The 12,922-nt window shown below is 41.0% G+C and overlaps 1 protein-coding gene across 3 annotated transcripts in view; it reads left to right on the plus strand.

The window, feature by feature from the left end:
• JADE3 (jade family PHD finger 3) overlaps positions 1 to 12,922 on the plus strand; it is a 134,460-nt gene that overhangs the window by 97,053 nt on the left and 24,485 nt on the right. For all 3 annotated transcript variants that reach the window (XR_007460542.1, XM_049644579.1, XM_049644580.1), the window contains 2 exons: positions 5,969 to 6,159; positions 9,456 to 9,667. Coding sequence is in view for 2 of the 3 variants with exons in the window: in XM_049644579.1 (XP_049500536.1) it covers positions 5,969 to 6,159; positions 9,456 to 9,667 (403 nt within the window). In the remaining variant the exon portion in view is untranslated. The remainder of the gene's footprint in view (positions 1 to 5,968; positions 6,160 to 9,455; positions 9,668 to 12,922) is intronic.

Consider the following 12,922-nt stretch of genomic DNA (forward strand, 5'->3'; position numbering starts at 1 on the left):
CACACTTCCTTTCCTGTTCCGTTTCATGCGGCACCAGTCTGCCACTCTTGCTTTCAATTATGAGACTCCGTCAGAAGCACAATGTAGACAGCACCTTCATACACACATCTTAACGTTTAAAGCAGCCCTCCGGTGGCTTTCCCACTTACTGTTGCCCCCAGACTTAGCGGCTTCAAGCAGCTATGTTACACTCATGGATTCTGTGGGTCAGGAAATCGGATGGGCAGAGTGGAGATGGCTTGTCTCTGCTCCGTGATATCTACGGCCTCATCCAGCAAGACTTGAAATTTGGGGGTGACTCAGCAGCTGGGGGCTATAATCATCTGAAGGCTTATTCACTAACATGTCTGTCACCTGGGCTGGGATGACGTAGACCGTACATGGCTTCTCCATGCATTTTGGTTTCCTCACAGCACAACAGTCTCAGCACAGGCAGACTTCTTACAGGCCTCAGGCACCTGCGCGTGTTCCGGCCAATAAGGTGAAAGGTGTATTCCCTTTTAAGACCCGGCCTTGCACTTCTCATAGCATCACTTCTGCCATATTCTGTTGGTGGAAACAGTCGTAAGCCCTCCCTGATTGAAGAAGAGGAGAAATAGACTTCACCACTTGATGGGGGAGTAGCAAAGTCACATTGTAAAAGAGCATGTGAGATTTTGAAAATACCAGCTGTCACAGAGGTTATAATTGTCCTTTGTTTCATAGATGAGGCATGGAGTTTGATAGAGAGGCAGTCGACCCAGAGTGGCCAGATTAACAAGGAGAAATTTGGGGAACTACTAGAGATAGTAATATAAAGGGGCTCCTATTTAGGTAGCTTTTAAGACATTTATTTCAAGCCTTTAAAAAATCCATAATGATAAAGTGTTGTGCAATTTCTGTGCTGTTCACAAATGATCCTAATCCACTCCGGGAAATGAAGCATAGTCTCTACCTGCCAAATATTTAGATCAACCAAAGACACACTAAGGATTCACTGTGCATAATATATAGGGGAGGCCGTCAGTCAGGTTAGAGTAGTTGCAGCTTTCTTTTGTTGCCTCAGTGTCAAACAGCAGTGTTCACATGCTGTGAACCTGGCCTACCCTGAGGAGCCGGTGGGTAGGCCTTTTTTCTATGGAGCTAAGCAGGTGTGGCTGTGGGTCCTTTCACCAAAGGTCAGTCACCCACGAAGTTATTACAACATTCATTTACATTTGAGCATCCAAATCAAAAACTGCCCTTACTTAACATCATCCTGGCAAAATTGCTCATACCTCTGGGCTTATGAGCTTTTGCTGATTTGATCAGTTGTTCTGGTGACATTCAAAGAATGTCTCTATACCTAGGATATATTGCCCAGAGAAGAAAATGACCCAGGGATAATCCTGGAATTTTCCCCAGCTGCAGCCATGTGGTATGTACTTGAAGATGTTAAAGCTGCATTTTAAAAATCCCAAAGTAGTATTTTTCACTAATTCTCATAGACCTTCCCCTCTACACAAATTTCTCCATGTGAGATTTGAATTAACTTCACCTTTACCCGTGCATTTCCTTGCCTTTAGTATTACCGTTTCAGTCTATAGTATGTTCACTGCCATAGATTCGGTCCTTAGATTCAGACCTTTAGTTCAAGTTACATATGAAAAGATGAGTGACATAACGTCATTGTCATCATTATCATTATAAATCTTGCATGGAAGTGTAATATACACATAGAGAAGTGACCAGAGCATAACTGTATAACTCCGTGAACTTTCATGAATGAAGTACACTTGTTTAACTGCCACTCAGATCGAAAAATAGAATGTGACCAACACCCCAGAAGCCCTCCTGCTCATGCCCAGTAACTGACCTCCCTCTCCATAGGTGACAGTTTTTGAACTTGATATTGAGGCTAGATTGTTCTGTTCATCATAACAGTTGTGAGATTTATCCATGCTGTTGCATGTACTAGTTTATTAAGCTTCACTTCTGTGTCATAGTCCATTTTGTCAATATTCCACATTTTATTTATCCATTCTGATCTTGATAGGTATTTGTATCACTTCCAGTTTTCAGCTAATATAGACATCTTTCTTCCTTTGACATACATATGTCTACTTTTTTGTTAAGTATATTCCTCAGAGTGAGTTTACTAGGTCCTAGGGTATGAAGTTCAGCTAGGATATCTGCTGCTGAGTAGTTTGCCAAAGTGGTTGTACTAATTCACACGCCCACCGGCAGTGTAGGAGAGGTCTGTTTGCTCTGCTTCCTTACAAACACTTAAGTAATGTCAGTTTTTGGTCAGTCTTTCCAAGTTTAGCCATTCTGGTAGGTAATAGTAATTATGATTTCGATCTACATTTCTCTGATAACTAATGAGGTTGAGAACCGTTAAGAAGTTTTCTTGCCATGTGGATAGCCTTATTTTTGAAGTATCTATTCAAGTTTCTTGTCTACCTGTCTGTCTTTTTCTAATTGATTTGTAAGAGTTTATTATATATTGGTGATAAACACGTTTTTTAATCTCTCCCTTTGTGGCTGATGGCTTTTTTTTTTAAGTTTCACTTATTTATTTATTGAGAGAGACAGAGAGAGGGAGGGAGAGAGAGCGTGAGTGGGGGAGGGGCAGAGAGAGAGAGAGAGGGAGAGAAAGAATCCCAAGCAGGCTCCACACTGTCAGCACAGAACTCCGACACAGGGCTTGATCCCACGAACCGTGAGGTCATGACCTGAGCCGAAAGAACATCCAATTTCTTTAAATAAATAACGAATAAAATATATTTGCCTTCAGAGCACCTGGCTGGCTCAGTCAAAGAAGCATGCAGCTCTTGATCTCATGTTCATGAGTTCAGGCCCCACATTGGGTGTAGAGATTACTTATAATAAACTTTAAAATATATATATATGTGTGGGGCGCCTGGGTGGCTCAGTCAGTTGAGCGTCTGACTTCGGCTCAGGTCATGATCTCACGGTTCATGGGTTCAAGCCCCGCATCGGGCTCCGTGCTGACAGCTCGGAGCTTGGAGCCTGCTTTGGATTCTGTGTCTCCCTCTCTCTCTTCTCCTCCCCTCCTTGCAGTCTGTCTCTCAAAAATAAAAATAAACACTTAAAAACATATATATATATATATATATATGTGTGTGTGTGTGTGTGTGTGTGTGTGTGTGTGTGTGTATGTATGTATATATGTATAAGATATATACATATATATATATCTATAGATATAGATATATATATAGTGTGTGTGTGTGTGTGTAGTCATAGTCTGAGGTTTCTTCCAGAAGCTTAATAAACATGTTAGTTTAAGTCAAGAACATTTATAGTCTACCTTGTTCCACATAGAATTTGAGGCAATCAATATGAATAGTTAGCAAAATATTCTTTCTTTTAGAACAAGATGAATCTTGAAAAAAATTAGATATTCTATAATTACCTCATAGGCCATGCACCAAATAAGCATAGCATATTTAATCTCATTGTCTTGGGAGAATTCATATGCATGTCCTGTCCTTTTCAGTTGGGTTCATTTCAGTTGGAAGCAGGCCTCTGTCAGCAGTTCCCAAGTTTTTAGCTTCAATAAATATTTTAGGGTTCTGCTTTTTTCCTCAAATATTTGTCGCCTTTGGCTTTAAAAACTCCATATGATAGGAAAGTTAAAATGTGCAAAAGCATATAGTTATTAACTTTATTCAACATACATTATGTGGAATCATAACCTTGTAGAAGAATGCTTAGGAAGAAATATTTACTGTATATTTACAAGGTGGACTATGCCTATGTATACTTACATGTTTTTATACAAATACGTTTATGTTTATGAATCCTTCTACATATATAGTGACTCTTGAGTAAAGAAACTGGCTCCACAAGCCTTCCAGAGAAACAGTTTTCATTTTATGATATATGTACATATTTCTTTCTCTCTTTTTTAGAGGGTCCACTGTGTTCTTTAAAATTTCCAGGGAATGGGGTGCCTGGGTGGCTCAGTCAGTTAAATGACTTCAGCTCAGGTCATGATCTCACGGCTCATGGGTTCAAGCCCTGCATCAGGCTCTGTGCTGACAGCCTGGAGCCTGCTTCAGATTCTGTGTCTCAGTCTCTCTCTGCCTGCCTGCCTGCCTCTCTCTCTCTCTCTCCCTCCCTCCCTGTCTCCATCCCCCCCCCCCAGCAATAAATAAACATTAAAAAAAATTTTTTTAGGGGCACCTGGGTGGCTCAGTTGGTTAAGCATCTGACTTCAGCTCGGGTCATGATCTCGTGGTTCGTGAGTTCAAGCCCCGCATTGGGCTCTGTGCTGACAGCTCGGAGCCTGGAGTCTCCTTTGGATTCTGTGTCTCCCTCTCTCTCTGTTCCTCCCCCACTCGCACTCTGTCTCTCCTTCTCTCAAAAATAAATAAAAATTAAAAAAAATTTTTTTAATTGCCAGGGAAGAGTGCCTAGGTGGCTTAGTCTGTTAAGTGTCTGACTATTGATCTCAGCTCAGGTCTTGATCTCAGCAATCTCAGCATCTTGAGTTCAAGCCCACACTGGGCATCGAGCCTACTTAAAAAAATAAAAATAAACTAAAATTGCGAGAGAATAAGAATCCAGATTTCCTCTTGTTTGTATTCTGATGCTTCATGCAGTATCTAAAACATTGATTGTAGAATACGTCATTGGTGAGAAACTTCTATTTCTTCCCTTGCTTGGTTTCCTTGGCTTGGGCTCCTAAGTGTCAGGAGGGGTGAGAGGAAATACAGGTTTGCTCAGGCTTGCTGGAAAAGTTGATAGAGGAACAGGAATCTTTCATCCTGTCATGTTACCCTGGCCCAGACTTACGGTCACTATCATTTATGGCTAGGAAATGCCTGAAGTTTATGTAAGTCCATGGCCTTTAGGCTTCACCTCATTTACATAAATAGTGAAAATAACGAGAAATATAGTAACAATAACATTATTAAACATCTTTTTTTTTACTATATACTATGCTAAGCACTTTATATATTTATTTCACATATCATAATAGCCCTGCAAGTTTAATACTATTTTATCATAATTTATGACTACTGTCCTTACTTTTTAGCTAAGAAAACCAAACCTTATAGAAACTAAGTAGTTCCCAGGGTGCCTGGGTGGCTCAGTCGGTTAAGCGGCCAACTCTTGATTTTGGCTCTGGTCATAATCTCAGGGTTGCTGAGTCCACGCCCCACAACGGGTTCTGCACTGTGTGGGGCCTGCTTAAGATTCTCTCTCTGCTCCAACCCTGTTCGTGCTCGCGCTCTCTCTCTCTCTCTCTCTCTCTCTCCCTCCCTCTCCCTCTCAAAATAAATAAAACTTAAAAAATTTTAAAAAAAGAAAGTAGTTCCCCAAGATGACTATGTATGTAAATGGCAGAAAAACCAGGCTTGTGAGTCTATAGCCTGTACTTTTTTTTTTTTAAGTTGGGAAGGGGCAGAGAGAAAGGGTGAGAGAATCCCAAGCAGGCTCTGTGCTAGTAGCCAAATCAAGAGTTAGACGCTTAACCAACTGAGCCACCCAGGCGCCCCAGTCTATACTCTGTGCTCTTTACCACCATCCAGTATTGCCTCCATGGCAGAAAATCATGACTTTGGCTGAAGTATATCTATCTTTGGTATGGAATCTGCTGTGCCTTTGTGCAGGTATCACCTCTTCCTCAGTTCCCCCTTCTAAACAAACGTGGTAGCTATTGCACCAAGAACACACAATGCAACATTATTAGAATGAATGATAATAGAGACCCAGGAGCGATAAGTGTAACTGAAATATCTCATTAGCAGTCAGAATGTTCACGGCAGATGACAAAACTGAATCTGTAGAACCATTTACTTTCTAGAAAGGGATCTGTCGTACCTCTCAGTTGGCAGAGCAAGGGATCTCCCCCTATGGAGGCAAGGGAGAACATTCAGCTCCACCATATGGCCTGAGTGCCGTTGGTCCCACCCAGTCAGTCCCTAGAATCTGTCATTTGTCGACTGTTATCAGTTTCTTTCTTTCACTTGTCTAGGGTTGTGGCTGAGAAAGTAAAGGATGTTCTGTTTATGCGGCCCCGGAAGTATATCCGCTGCTCCAGCTCGGAAAGCACAGAACCTGGCTACATCAACATTATGGAGTTGGCAGCATCTGTGTGTCGCTATGACCTAGACGACATGGACATCTTCTGGCTCCAGGAACTCAATGAAGACCTCGCAGAAATGGGTAAGTTCTTTTCTTACAACTAAGTTATTCCTTGACTTGACTCGTGGTTTTTTTTAAGTTGTCAGGACCATTTAACTTGCTTTCATCTTGTGGCTTCTTTTCTTTTCTGGCCTTTTCATTTATTTTTCTCTTTGATCTTACCTTAATGAGGCATTTCTTGAAATGCATAAATATACTGAAATAGAGCAATAACATTTAAATCTGACCTTTTCTTTCCTTGTTCATTGTGAATAGCACAGGTCAGGGATGGCATGTAGGTTTTATAAGATTGTTTTCCAGTTCTGATTGTGAGAGTGATCATGGCTAATTGGACTCCTGGTTGAGGATTCTGAAGCTGGTTCCTGGCTCAGCCCTGAAAAACACTCTGATCAGTGGGCAGGGCCAGGGGCAGCAGCACTTCTGCCGTCTCTGCTGGGTGGACAGAAGTTGTAACTTCAGCATTAGGCAGCACCGCTGCACCCGACAGGTCGGTGTGTCCGGTGAGCCTTGATGCCAGACTTGTCATTTCCTGCCGGAAGGAGAACGAAAGGCCTAGGGCAGAACTTCCCCTAAGCAGTTCTCAGCTATCTCACTACCTTTAGCGAGTTCTGAAGTTGTCATGCAGGTCTCGAAAAATAAAATTCAATTAAGCAAAGGCAAGCAAACAAACAAACAAACAAAACTTGGAAGTACACGTAATAATAGTGGTAAAGTGATGGTATGCCGTACCGTACCGTACCGTGCCGGCAGTGCTGGGAAATGCTAGGCTGAAAGGAAACTCACTTTGTGCTTACGCACAGCTCTTTGACCAGTCTTCAGCCTGAGCGGTGTTTAGGTCCAAATGGTCCTTTGGAACTCTGTGGGTGGTTTTATTTAAGTCTCCGTAGGAGATACGGTAAAGCATACATTTGATTGCATTTTTGCTTGAATCACGTTTATCCATTGTTAGCACAACAAGGATCAGCAGTTCTCCTTTTCTTCCCTCCCTCCCCTTTTTTTCTTTCTTTTGAGGTTGGCGTCTGAATGCATGTGAATAAAAACTTAACATCGTATTACATCCGGTTTGGCATGATGGTGGCAGTTATTCTGTCAGCAACCAGTACTTCTTGCTTTTGAAAACTTTTTACTGTATGTCTTCTCTTGCTCTGCCTTCCAAAAGGAGAGAATGGGTGTCAGTTTAGGGTGAGAACCACAAAGGGAAGAGAATGAAAGACTGACAGAGGGGGTAAGTCAGAGTATGAGAGCTTAATCGAGTGGATTGACGGTTCAGCGTGCGGTTGTGCTTAGGAACTTAGGAACCGTATGACATCTATATACATTATGATCATTCCAGGCCTGCCTTCGGCATGACACCACCTGATGACGAGGTCCCTTTGGTATTTTGCAGTTAATTCCCTTTGGATGATTTTTTATGACCTTTTTTTACTTTAGAATAGTTTTAGATTTACAGAAAAGTTGTAGACGTAATACAGTTGCCGTGTACCCCTCACGCAGTTTCAGTTTCCCCTAATGTGAACAATGTCTCACTTGCCCATAGTACATTTGTCAAAGCTAAGGAACCAACACAGGTACATTACTATCATCTAAATTCTAGACTTTATTGGGGCGCCTGGGTGGCGCAGTCGGTTAAGCGTCCGACTTCAACCAGGTCGCGATCTCGCGGTCCGTGAGTTTGAGCCCCGCGTCGGGCTCTGGGCTGATGGCCCGGAGCCTGGAGCCTGCTTCCGATTCTGTGTCTCCCTCTCTCTCTGCCCCTCCCCCGTTCATGCTCTGTCTCTCTCTGTCCCAAAAATAAATAAAAAACGTTGAAAAAAAAATTAAAAAAAAAAAATAATAAGTTCTAGACTTTATTGAGGTTTCATCAGTTCTTCCACTAATGATCTTTTTCTGTTCCAGGATCCCATCCAAGACACCACATTGCATTTAGGCTTGGAAGAATTTTAAAAAAGGATTGCCTTATCTCAAGTCTTACTCTTTGGAGTAAATGATACTGTAGTGAGGCTTATAAAAGCTTAAAATAAACTTGTAAAACCAACATTAAATTAAGCATATTTTTTGGTTCAGATTAAGGAATTTTAAAAATTGAGTGCTTACTACATAGCAGGCACTATACTAAGCAGTGTACAAACATTACCTCATCTCAGCCTCACAAGAAATCAGTGAGTTTATATTATTGTCCTTATTTTATAGATAAGGAAACTAAGCCCTGAAGAGGATAAATAACTTGTCAAAGTTTACGTAACCAATATGGGGTCAAGTGGAATATCCTCCTCCACGCCAGGAAAAAAAAAAGTGTGTGATTTGTCTTGGCTGGAAAAATGAAACATACTACCTAGGTGGTTTTTTTTGCTTTCATAAGTAGCTACGACACTAAAAAGGTTGTTTGCAATTCCAGAGTCTCTTAGTATAGCTTATATTACAAATGAAGTAGAACACTTGGGTAAATTTGTTTGAATCATTGTCAGAATTGTTCCTGAGTTTACAAGCTGTTAAATATATATGTGCTCTCACTAAATCATTAGTCCCCCCAGAAAGAAGTATGTTTAGTTGTTGCCACTATCCACCATATGAATCTTTTAGTTGGGTTTATTAAGTTGGTTTTATTTAATTAAAAGTTTTATTTAATTAAAAGTATAGAAGGAAAAGGAATCAAGAGGCAAAAAAAGGTAATTTCAGAATTTACAGCTAGACCTTTGTGGATGCTAATAGGTTTATTTTATATATATAGTTTGCCGTTGGAAAATATTATTGGATATTTTTAAAAGTCGGGCTTGAAAAACAAAATGTTTCATATGTACAATGACATTTACAGAACCTAGAATTTTCTTTTATGACTTAATACCTTTTTATGTGAAAATTTCTTCATATAATCATTAGATGGGACTCATTTGCTAAGAATGAATTATTATTTATGTCCAAACAGTTATGTGATCCTAATTATCTTATTATGCTGTAAATTAAAGTGTTCAAAATTACAAAGCTCAGTAGGAACTTCTCCCTCAGTGGGAATAAGAGAAAAAAGATTTAGGAGGAGACTGGTTAGGATGTAGACAGAAAACTGAAAGAGTCAGTAATACATCTTACAAGGAATGTGGTGAAATGTATTTCTCCTTTCATGTGTCAAACACTAATACGTGATGATAGGTAAATATTAGAATAGCTCTAGTAAAAGATTCTTTGAAATCTGGTTGTTTTAGATCAGGGAAGAGATGGTTTTATCTTTTAGAATCCCTCCATCCTTGCACCGGGCTCACAGTAGGTGATTTGGGAATGACAGCTGACTGATGGGTTGATTGATTGTTTGTATTTCTGTGCAGGTTGTGGGCCAGTTGATGAGAATCTTATGGAAAAGACAGTAGAAGTCCTGGAACGCCATTGCCATGAAAATATGAACCATGCTATTGAGACAGAGGAAGGGCTAGGCATAGAGTATGATGAAGATGTGATCTGTGATGTGTGCCGGTCTCCAGACAGTGAAGAAGGGAATGATATGGTGTTCTGTGATAAGTGTAACATCTGTGTACATCAGGTTAGTGAGAGTGGAGACCACCGCCTCCCCACGGTCAGCCTTTCTGAAACTCAGTGATGGTCTCCAGCACCCATATCTGGGTAGCAGTTTGCATTTAAGGGGGAAAACAAAGATTTGGCCTGGCTGTTCTTCAGTAATTCCTTTAGAAACAATACTTGTGATCCCCAAGGTGACTGACTTACTAACTTTACCCCAGGGGGCTAAACCCAGATCTTTTTCGTGTCCCCTCATACCCATGCTGTTGAGATTGCCTCGTTTGATACTTTCACCGTCCCCTGGGGAGTCTCCTTGCTGCTGCCCGGGAGTCTCTCTTCTGCCTTGGAATCCCTGCATGGTCAGTAACCTTGGTGAGTTTACACTTCCTACAGCTGGAAGTACAGACTCTTTTTGCTAGCACCCAGAGCCCTCTCCAGTCCTCCTGATAAAGAACCCCCAGGAAGCTGAGTCCAATACACTTCTAAAGATCATAGAATTTTAGGACTGCAAAAAACTATCCCACTCCTCAGTTTTACGGATAATACCAGGAGAGATGAAATGACTTTACCCAAGCTCTTCCAGTTGGTTGACAGTTATTTGTCATCCTTTCTACCATAATGCCTTCTTAATTAATTATTAATGATGATGATGGTGATGATATCAACATTCTTTTTGGCTCTTTCCTTTTCTTCCTCCCATAATCCCTATCCTCCAGCAAAATAAGGTTACTTAAGGGGGGCAGTGATGACTATTCCTGACACCGTCCTGTCTCCATGTTTCAGCCACACCCCAACTTAAAATGCTTTCTCCTACCTCCATCTATGAAAAATCTATGTATCTTCCAAGATCTAGTTTAAGTCTTGTCGTGAACGCCCCTACCCTAAGTGATTTTTCACTCTTCTGAACCTGTTGTGTATCTCATTGATTTCATTAATTTATCTAGCGAATAGGTATGCAGCACCATCCATGTGCCAGGACTTACGCCACATGCTGAAGACTCAGTCAGTGATGAAGAGGCAGACATGGCCTTTGCTCCCAGGGTTATCAGAGTCTGGTGTAGAGGCTACATGGAAACTGCCCAATTAGCACAATACGCCAGGTGTTTTTGTAGACAGAAGTTCCATGCTGCCGTGTAAGTGCATGGGAGGGATGGAGATCAGGGACAACTTCCAAGAGGTGGCATCCAAGCTGAATCTAAATGCCACATACAGCAGCAGTGCGTGTTCAGGCAGAGAGGCGAACACATTCAGGCAGGGTAGTGGGAGTGGGCACAGTGTATCAGAGGCAACTCTGAGCTGTTCAGAGCTGCAGAGAGTGGTTGGGTGGAGCAGGGGAGGATGGAGAGCTACAGCACAGAGGGATTACAAGGGCCACGAGTGACAGGCCCTTGCTGACAAACTAGGGAACTTTGGTTTTGTCCTGTCACCCCTGAAGGCTATGAGTTGTATTTTAGAAAGACCACTCTGGCTACAAAATGACTAAAAAGATTAAGTAATGCACTGGGGCACCCGGCCGGCTCAGTTGGTAGAGCATGTGACTCTTGATCTCGGGGTTACGAGTACGAGTTCAAGTTCCATGTTGGGCATTAGAGATTACTTAAAAAGGAAGGAAGGAAGGAAGGAAGGAAGGAAGGAAGGAAGGACTGAAGGAAAGAGGGAAGGAAGGATGGAAGGAAAGAAGGGAGGAAGATAGACAAGGTAGGTAGATAGATTAGATAACACAGGAGATCGAGGGAAAACAGGGCTTAAGACTTTAATTGCCTGGGCCACCTAACCTAACCCTCTGCATTAGAAGGTACTCAATTATTCTGTGACCCAGTTGGGTCTTTTTCTTCATTTTGCTTGTTTCCTTTAAAAGAGTTCATTTCAAAAATTTACCTTCACTCTACCAGTTATTGGCATTTATGTCACACCTTTAGTGAGAAAGGAAGTATCGTTTAAGTATGAACATAAGTATCTGATAGTTCAAGTCCACAGTCCTTCCTCTGTAGTTCCAAAAATTTTTAAAGCTCTGAAAACTGCTAGATTTTGCTTAAGTTTAGCACCAGAACTGACTTGGGGCAATACTAGAACTCACCCAATATGAGGCTATTTATACTGTTTATCCCATTTTGCATAAATGCTCATATAGTTTGCTAGAGAAATATTAATGTATTTGAGAATACGGTACTGCCCCTGGTCCCATTGGGAGTTAGGTAATATACCATATATGTACTTAATACTTTCCTAAGATCTGACCAGTTTTGAATTTCCTGATGTTTCTCACCCTGAATCTAATCATTTAGATAAATGATTGTGGATCTATAGTAGGCTTGAAGGGAAAATAGTACAAAGGTCATCTGTGTATATTTTCTGTATTTATCCTTCACAGTAGGGACAAACACTAAGGAATTATTTTCAGATTCTTTGACTAAAAAACGAATGTAGCCTAATAATTCTCCTCAAAGATTATTTTATCTGTTTTGAAAATATATCCAGTAATGACTATAAATGATGCCCTTTCCTTACGTAGAAAGTGATGACAATAACACCTGGCCAGGCCTTGCAGGATATAAGCTGGTATGTATTAAAGCTGAATGTTGTTGGGGCGCCTGGGTGGCTCAGTCGGTTAAGCGTCCGACTTCGGCTCAGGTCATGATCTCACGGTTTGTGAATTCGAGCACCGCGTCGGGCTCTGTGCTGACAGCTCAGAGCCTGGAGCCTGCTTCGGATTCTGCGTCTCATTCTCTGTCTGCTCCTTCCCCACATGTGCTCTGTCTCTCTCTGTCCCTCAAAAATAAATAAAAATGTAAAAAAAAAGTTGAATGCTGGTGCCACACAAAGTTTCATATAAAAGAGATTCTTCCAAAGTGAGTATATTCACTTGAATTCTGAAGAGATACTGAGGTTAGAGCTCCCTCTGTTGACTGAAAAGTGACTTAAAATGATTTGGAAGATTTGGTTTACTCCTTAATAGAATCAGGGATATGTTGACATCTCTATTTTTTAAACATAATTTTTTTTTCTTTACCGCCACCATATTATGTCAAATGTTTGTTCCTATGCCACTTTAATACACTTGTGTCAGTACTTTAGAAGAGAGGGTTACATCAATAGACTTGAGGTTTTAACTTTAAAAATGTGAAAATCAGGACCATTCCGAGTCCCTTTGTATGTTCCATTTTTTGGTTTTTAGCCCAGGTATTGAACACTCAAACCAAGGCCTAAATTAATTTGCCTGAAGTTTATGCTCATAGTTTTTAGATCTGTCATATATACATTTGGCACTGAGTTTATTAAC

This window comes from Panthera uncia, chromosome X, assembly GCF_023721935.1.
Source record: "Panthera uncia isolate 11264 chromosome X, Puncia_PCG_1.0, whole genome shotgun sequence".
Lineage (NCBI taxonomy): Eukaryota > Metazoa > Chordata > Mammalia > Carnivora > Felidae > Panthera > Panthera uncia.